Raw genomic sequence first — 8,381 nt, forward strand, 5'->3', positions numbered from 1 at the left:
TGCTATTTGTTTCTGCAGAAATGATGTTCACAACAAAGCGCCGTGACTTGCCTCTAGGGATTGCACCATTTCTGTGTGCGCAGTGCCGTGACACCCCAAAGGTGCCGTGTACTTGCCTCGCGCAGCACTCCACAGTGCTCTTCAAAATAAAAATAAAATAGCCCTACTTGGTCAATGAAGATGAAGGGCAAATTAAATTCCCTYGTGAGGACCAAATAATGGAAGGAGCCCTCACTTTTCACTTATTTTACCATGTAACCATGTAAAGAATTCAGTATTTTAAGAGAATCTCTGCTCTGCATTGTTTGCTACATGGATTTTCCCTTTGCTCTGTGACAACATTTCTGCATCACTGACTGTGTGTGTGGTTCTACAGTCCTCTGCTGGCTAGAATATTACTTTGCACCATCTCTTGCAGAATCTGAGCTGCTTTCCTGCATGAGCAYGGCTAAAAAGCAGGGTGTGTTTGTTCTTCAAATTAGCATAGGKTCAGGATGCCCACAGAAGTTTAGATTTTGACTTCATGAAAAGTATCTTCATATGGTCTTGCATCCTGAGTCCCATGACAGCTGTTTATATGGTAAAACAAATAAAAGGCAGAAAGTTGTGATTACTCTAAGGAAGCTTAAAAGCTAAAGAAAATCATCAGCCCATCTCGGACGCTAGGATCTGCTCTCTGCAGTTTTGCTTTCCTTGCATTCAAGTTATTGAGGAGTGTTCATTGAAGACCACATCTCAGAGACACTGTGCCTTGTGTTTAGTGCTCATTTAGCAGCTGTCTCTGATAGAATTCAATATATAGTAGGTTTATATTTGTCATTATATATATCATGTTCAAAAAGGAAAAAAAAAGCTTCTCTTCCCATGTCTGCACTGTAATAGGACTGAAACCATGAAAGAAACGAGATAAACCCTGTAAAAACTACCATTGACACTCAAAATAAACCAACTTACTCCTCCTCTTAATTTAGCGGTATTAATCTGCTTGCACTGCRGTATTTACCATAGCTGTTGAACCAGGCAGAAAACACTGAAAAAGACTGAAACGCAATCTTCTACTTAGAGCCAACACTGTGCAGGAGATACTGATCTGAGGTCAGCTGTTGTCAACGAGTCCTATTACCTGTGATGGAAAYCGGTTATCAAATCACCACAAATGATGCCTGGCTTAACCAACAGCTAGCAACAATTGACAGAAAATGATAGCAGGGTAATAGCTCCAGCACAATCGAATCAGACCCTCATGAAAGGCAGTGGAACGTGTTTTTCTTAATGCAGGTCCATTTAAAGTCTGGCAGCTTCATTAGATAACAAGCTGTCTTCTAACCCAGTGAACACAAGGATAAACCACCATCGTCCGTGCCCAGTCAAGTGCTACATTCACACTTTTTGGCCACTTCTTAAAAATCCACTCTGTTAAGCAGCATTACAGATAAGCTCAACGTACTTCTGCCTCAGCTCACAACTTGACTTTACTTATCATCGGTGTATGAACAGCAGTAACCAGCAAGGAAGATAGAGATTTTTAAAAAGGAAAAAGACTACAATCCTCATAGCCAATGGTCAGTTCTTCAGAAAAGATATATATATTTATACATAATATATAGCTATCTTCCAGTGCTCAGGATGACCTTTTAGCCGCTTTGGCAACTGCTTCATTAGCCACAGCCTTTATAGAAAGCAAAGTCTAAAAATTAAAAGGAAACTTAATTCCAATTGAGGATGAAAATCTACAGGGACACACTTAAAAAAACAAAACCTACAACCAGAAAGGCAGCTAGGTCAAATTTATCAATGTTACCAGGTGACAATCTAAGTCTTAGCTTCCAATTAATCCCTTCTCRAGCAAGGAAGATCAAAAGCAGTAACATATTAAGGGGTCCCCTATTCCTAATACTGCTTTTTTCAAAAGCATTGTAAAAGACTACCTTCATAGGAGTTACTTATTGCTGTGATTTTAGTAACACACACACACACATAGAAACATTTAGTGCCTCACCTTTTTCCACCCACTAAAATTACTGGTATTTTTCCACTCTTTTTCAGAAAAACTTGAATTCTTACCATGAGAAACAGCCAAAAGTTTAAAACATTATTTTCCATGCAGATCATTTTGAGATTATTGATGCCACAGTTTCTATTAAAAAGGTATAATTTTTAATTTTTATTTCTTATGAACTACCTAGAGCACAGTAAATTACTTGCCTCTTGAACAAGTCCTGTTTTCAAAATTGACATAGTATGTAATGGCACCAGCACGCAGAAGCAGGTAATAGCAGCCAATACTACTACACTTTTTTTTTTTTTTTTTTTTTTTTTTTTTACTGCTGTGTTCACACTACCCTCTAGTGATTGAACTGTTTTATTTATTAATGTGGCTATTCTGTCCTTGGGTGTGGAGTATTACCTGAAGGAAGAGGGTTAATGCAGGTATTGCCTTAAGCTTATGATCTAGTTCTAAGCTAAAACTGTGTCTCATGTGAATTAGCTCTTTTCCATACACCCTTAGAATCTCTTTACTGGTCAGAAATTTCTCTTCAGTAATTCAAAACACACCAACAGACACTAGCTCAGGGCACATGTTATGTAACTTAGCTCACTTAATACCACTCTACCAATACTTTGCTTATCCCTATGTAAGAATAAACTACAGGCATCTATATTTGAAGGCATTTCCTAAGTAAAATAGCTATTTTTTAAATTTAAACAAACTCAGAATCAAAACTACTCATTTCRGAAGAGAGTACTCCCTGCTTTTCCATCTCTTCAGTCAAGTCTTCTTAGTGCCCCTATTCAAAAGCAACAAAAAAAACAGGCCCTATCTTTTTAACAGGGTAATTCATTACTAGTCACAATTACTAACCCCATTAAAGCAGAGACATAATTATGAGGTAAAAAGGGACTGTACAGCTATGGGTATGTGTGTGATGCTGCTCAAACAGAGACAGTAGCACCCACTACTTCAAGATATGAAGGCACATCAAGGACTTTCCAAACTACAGTTTCCATGTTAAAGGATAGTCACATCTACCTCTGCTAAATATCACTGCCTATAATGGAACTAAGTTCTATCAGTACACAAACAAAACAGACTCAAGAAATACTAGTGAGTTGTTTTAATTGTGAAAAACTTTCAATACCACAGCAGCACTGCAGCAAATTAACCTCTTGTACTTCATAAAACTACAGAACTCAAATCAATACAAAAGAGCAGACAGACATTTAACTGAGACAGTTTATTTGATGTTAAGGCCAGATGAGCAGCTTCTTTCCAGAATATTTCTTCTCGCTCTTCTTTCCAGAATAATTTAGTCTGTAAAGGGAAAAAAAAAAAAAAAAAAAAAAAAATCAATTCCATACAACTACAGAAAACTAGCCAAACTTATTTTTACCACCTCACCGACTGATCAAGTGACCACGGTGCCTCTTGTCTTGGAAGAAAGGAGATTTCATAGCGCTTATAAGACCTAGCAACACCCTAAGTCGCCATTTCTGTAGGACCAAGCTAGAATTGTTTTGTCCACCTTCTGACTAACTAACTAGGATCGGTCCACCAACTCCCAGAATTTTTAAAATGAGTCACTGAACATTTGTAGTAAGATTTGTCTGCAACTGCTTCTGCCCACAACACATCTAAACTCATTTCTATAGCTACTCTCTATAGCTAAAATGCATTTGAAACATCAAATATTCAAATGCATTTTAGGACTTGTCTAAAATGCTATCAGGTTCATACACAGTGTAATTGACTTAAGTACTGGTAAGAAAATAGAAAATAGTTTCTAAACCAGAAGACAGAAAAGAAAGAAACCCATTCAAGACATGAAAAATGATTTATCCTATTCTAAGCCATAATATACTAGCACCATTTAAAGGGAACATTTAAGCCAAGCTCACAATAAATAAATAAATCCATTGTTTAAGAGGAAAACTGGTAAGACTTATTATTCCATTCCTTCCCTTAACTAGGTGTTTAATTTAAGAGCTTAAAGCGACAAATCCACAATCACAACTCACAAGCATTAACAACAGAGATTTGTAAATATTTACATATTCCTTAGCCTTAACCTCTGCACTGGGTTCTGTACCAGCACAAATCCCAAGGCCTTTGCATGGATCAACATGAAACGCATAGAACGATAGAGCTACCAAACATCCCGTCTAACAAGGCATTGTAGTCTTACCTGTTCTCCATTTTCCATCCAAAATAAGTTCATTTACTAAAATAAAAAGACATTAATTGATTAAAAAATGGTCTTATCTGAGTTCTACTACTGTGAAATACTTAGCTTTAAAGGACATGCTGATAATCATTTTTTTTCCGATCAGCATAGTGAAACATGGTGACAGTTTTGATTCACACAAGTTTTGACTATTGTGAGAGATAAAGCTTAGACTTCATGCATTCCTAAAACTTGAAATGGGAGCTGGCCATAGCACTGCAAAGCCCTACAATACTCAAAATGCAGTTTTATGTTCATTTCTATCTACGGGCCACAGAACTGTTGCAAGGACTGATCATGTTTCCCATTTTGATTCCATTTCTTTTAAGACAATCTTAATAAACTTCTCTTGGAAATACAAGAAAAACAGGAATTCTGAAGAAATGGCAAGAGAAGTCAAACATTACAATACCGGCCCTACTACACAGAACAAAATTCCAGTAGGGTTCCGCATATCAAGTTTTCATGTGGCGCCGGCCCATTCAGACCTGCCTGTGCAGGTCTCYGTCTACTGCCTACATGAGCCCAGCAGCTATTTCACTCATGTAGGGGGATACCACATCTGGGTTGATTATTCTAGCATTGCTACAGAAGGCTGTGAGAAATTGCTGTACTACACCACACTGTTACATTTAAACATGCATTTCTGAAAACAGGAGGTATTCTGCAAGCTTCTGTGAGGCACTTCACAGCCAGGTTCTCCAAAAGACATACCAATGATTTTGTCTTCAGATTAAGCTTTACCTAACAACACCAGGATTAACAGATACCCTCTAACCTTGATATACTTACTAACTAAAATATCATTTAAGACATTGAAATAATCTCTGGCCCCAAACAATTCTCTTAGACAGTATACCTGTTACAAAAGTCTCATCTGCTGTGCAGTTATCACACACAGTGCATGACCCTGATCTTAAAGTATTAAGTCTTGAACTGTATTAAGAAGGGACAGTCATTTAACTCTTTAAGAAGGGGTAAGTATAAAAGCCAGTACCAGCCACTTTCAAGTAAGGAATTCTTAAACAGAGACTACAGCTGTGCTACTGACAACAGTGCAGTGCTAAGGACTACATAATGCACAAAGGGGTGCATGTTACAGGGTTGCTGCTACAGTCAGCTTYTCTACTGTTACATTGTAAACAGTAGAAAAACAGAACAGTTTTGATTCGCATTTAGTAGGTAGAAGTAATTTTAACTTATTTCCTATCCAACAACGTAACTTATGAGATTTATACTCTTTTTTAAGCGAGTAGAATCTAGCTTCACAGACAAATCACTACCATGTGTGCCTTAAAATTCACACATCTTCAGATCAACAGATAAAAGCACAGTTGTTTGATTCCTCACAGCCATCTTAAATGCACTACACTGGAATATGATTTTGTTTTCATTAAGACATATGAAATCACTTCAACATAAAGGTCAAGTTACACATGCAGTTGCRCTGTACTACTTTGAGCCAGGACCTGTGCAATTTTGACCCTGTGTCTCAAAGGAAGCCATTCAGTTTCTTACAGTATGAGCTCCTTAGGTTAGGGCTATTTTGTTTGTATCGAAAGTAGTGTTTGCTATCACCCAGACACGTTTTGAGTTACATAGAATCAAGCCGATTTGTGTATTTATCAGAGCCCTTACAGGCTAAAATAAGTTTAATGCAACTGGGTAGGCAGGCAAAACAGTACAGTGCTTACATGAAAGGGATAGATCAAGTGTTTCAGTGCTATATTATATGCATATATGAAACTCAGTCACCACATCCATGCTCATCTTTGTAGTACCTGCTAGATACTTCATTTCTGATGAAGAATTCCAAGAAAGTAGGAAAAAAAGCAAGAGCAAGATTATTAAACTTCAAGATGTTAAAGTAATTTATTGCAGCTACAAAACTAAATCTCCATACCCATCACCCTACCTTCCTTTATTAAGTGTTTAAGGACTCACTTGGTTGCAAAGCTTACTCAATTATTGTCCATATTGCACGAAGTCCTGCTACTGCTGGTAAAGAGACTGGTTATTCCCATATTACTCTTCAGCTTTTATTTTTTTAATGGAAGGAATTCAGGCCACCTCCACGTTTCATGCTTGTCATACAATGATAGCTCGCACCAGAAACCCCCCAAAGTATGAATCAGTCACTCCAGACAAATAAGGAGGCCTTTTTTTACCCTACCTTACTTAAGCTTCCACACAAACCTCACCACCTAGCACATGACATAACTTTAAGAAAATCTCCTTTATAGCACTACTAGGGACACCATACCTGGGTGGGATAAGTGTTAGTCAGATAATCTGAGAAAAAAAGTGTTAAAGAGTGCAGCAAATTCATATATTGCATAGCAGGGTTATGGCATTACAGCAATGCTTCTAGTAAACTGCAGAGTATTTGAGTTTGAAAAGTAACACAAAAAAAAAAATCATTTAAGCAGTGCTGTTTCATGCTATTTCAGCTAAGCTGCAGCAGTGAGGAGCTGAACTAAGCTAYGGAGCCAACAAGTAGCTATAGATGACCACACAGATTACCTTCTGTTATCCCGTAGAAAAAGTGAAAAGAAACAGGAAGAAAACCCAAGTTATTCAGTTGAATAATTTATCAGTGTTTCAAAGGCAACATCTTCAGCTCATAGTTGTTTTCATCCTACCTTCTTGCCAGCACCAACATTTGCCTTGGCTGTGCCCCTGACTTTCTTCATCCTGTTCTTACGCTCCTTTCGCTGTTTCCTAGAAGTCTTCTTTTTCTCATAGAGGCCATGCTGTTAAGAAAAAGTTAATTGCTTATTTAACATGGCTTCACTGACAATAAGAACAGTTTGAGCTCACAAGTTAGCTACTCAGTTATTCTGAGGTTCTTGAAAGATTGTTTATATATTGAAGTTACCTCACCATACAGTTAATATAAGACAGCATATAACAACTGATATTGAGTATATACCAGTCCTATCTCYTGTACTTTTAATTCTTCCAAGACATCAATGTGTGTACAGTTACTTCCTAATATTAAGTTTATCTAGTGACATCTGTTTTGCCTTCCCCAGGTCCCCTCTACAACGTCATAACAGTCTCAGCCTAGCCAACAAACACATTAACACATGCCATTGCCAGATCACTTGCAGAATACATCAATTCTATTAAACACAGAACACTTGAAGTCCCTCATCATTAAACACAAAACTTACCCTAGCCAGCCTGTGCTTTGGTTCGTTTTTCTTTGCATAGTCCAGGGAATCATAGATCATACCAAAACCTGTTGTCTTTCCACCACCAAAGTGAGTTCTGAAGCCAAAGACGAAGATAACATCAGGGGTTGTCTTGTACATCTTTGCCARCTTTTCCCTAATTTCTGTTTTGGGCACTGTAGCCTTCCCAGGATGAAGAACATCAATCACCTAAGAAAAAGTTGTCACAAGTTACATGAAATCCTAAGTAGACCAAGAGACACTTTCATGACCAGACTTCCCAGCCCCATCCCGGCTCGGGTGCGCATTCCAACAGCCACCTCCGCAGCAGGGAGAACCCCTACGTTGAAACTCAAGTGTTCCCAACAGTAAATAGTTTCAAGCACCCCAGCAAGCCCTTACTGCCTCRCTCAGATTTGCCCTCAACATCCACCACTGCCCTTAAGCACCTGCTTCTGCAACAAGCTCTCAAAGAAGAGGCCGACAAGCTCTCACTGCCAGCAGCCCACGGCTGCGCCACCGCCGCCCCGCACCTCTTACCATCTGCTTGCGCTGCAGCAGCCTGTTGGTCATGAACTTCCTGGTCCGGATGGTCACCGTGTCGTTCTAGGGGACACGCAGRGTGAGAGGCGGCGCCGCGGGCACGGACACAACCGGGCACAACCGGGCACAACCGGGCCCCGGGGCCGGCGCCGCGGCGGGCGGGCGGGCACGGGGCAGGCGCAGGCCGCGGGCGGCCCGGAGGGGAGCGGGCGCAGCGCGCCCGGCCATGGCGGCACGGGCGGCACGGCGCGGGCGGGCGCGGCTCCGCGCGGGGCGCACGGGGGCCGCGGGCGCGGGATGGCGGCGATGCGGCGCGGATAGCGGCGCGGACTCACCATGATGGCGGCAGCCTCCCTGGYGGCGGGCACACGGGAAAAGGAAGGGGGCCTCTCCCGCCGCCAATCATAAGGCCGCGGGGGCCTCGCCGAGAGGCGGGGCT

The 8,381-nt window shown here is 40.4% G+C and overlaps 1 protein-coding gene across 4 annotated transcripts; it reads right to left on the reverse strand.

Annotated features, from left to right (window-relative positions):
- Window positions 1-3,123: 3,123 nt before the first annotated feature.
- On the reverse strand, window positions 3,124-8,313 carry RPS24 (ribosomal protein S24). Of its 4 annotated transcripts, XM_026036583.1 has the most exons (8): window positions 8,278-8,313; window positions 7,940-8,005; window positions 7,400-7,609; window positions 6,866-6,976; window positions 6,747-6,749; window positions 6,005-6,022; window positions 4,185-4,220; window positions 3,130-3,313 (listed from the first exon to the last, which is right to left on the reverse strand). In XM_026036583.1, the coding sequence occupies exons 1-6, from the start codon at window positions 8,278-8,280 to the stop codon at window positions 6,017-6,019; spliced, it is 399 nt and encodes a 132-aa protein (XP_025892368.1). In that variant the 5' UTR covers window positions 8,281-8,313; the 3' UTR covers window positions 3,130-3,313; window positions 4,185-4,220; window positions 6,005-6,016. The 4 variants fall into 4 exon arrangements, with proteins under 4 accessions (XP_025892370.1, XP_025892368.1, XP_025892369.1 ...); XM_026036585.1 differs by lacking the exon at window positions 6,005-6,022 and having other exon boundaries at window positions 3,124-3,313; XM_026036584.1 differs by lacking the exon at window positions 6,747-6,749.
- Between the last annotated feature and the right edge of the window lie 68 nt (window positions 8,314-8,381).

The sequence above is a fragment of the Nothoprocta perdicaria genome, unplaced genomic scaffold (assembly GCF_003342845.1).
Source record: "Nothoprocta perdicaria isolate Ctin4 unplaced genomic scaffold, notPer1 scaffold_180, whole genome shotgun sequence".
NCBI lineage: Eukaryota > Metazoa > Chordata > Aves > Tinamiformes > Tinamidae > Nothoprocta > Nothoprocta perdicaria.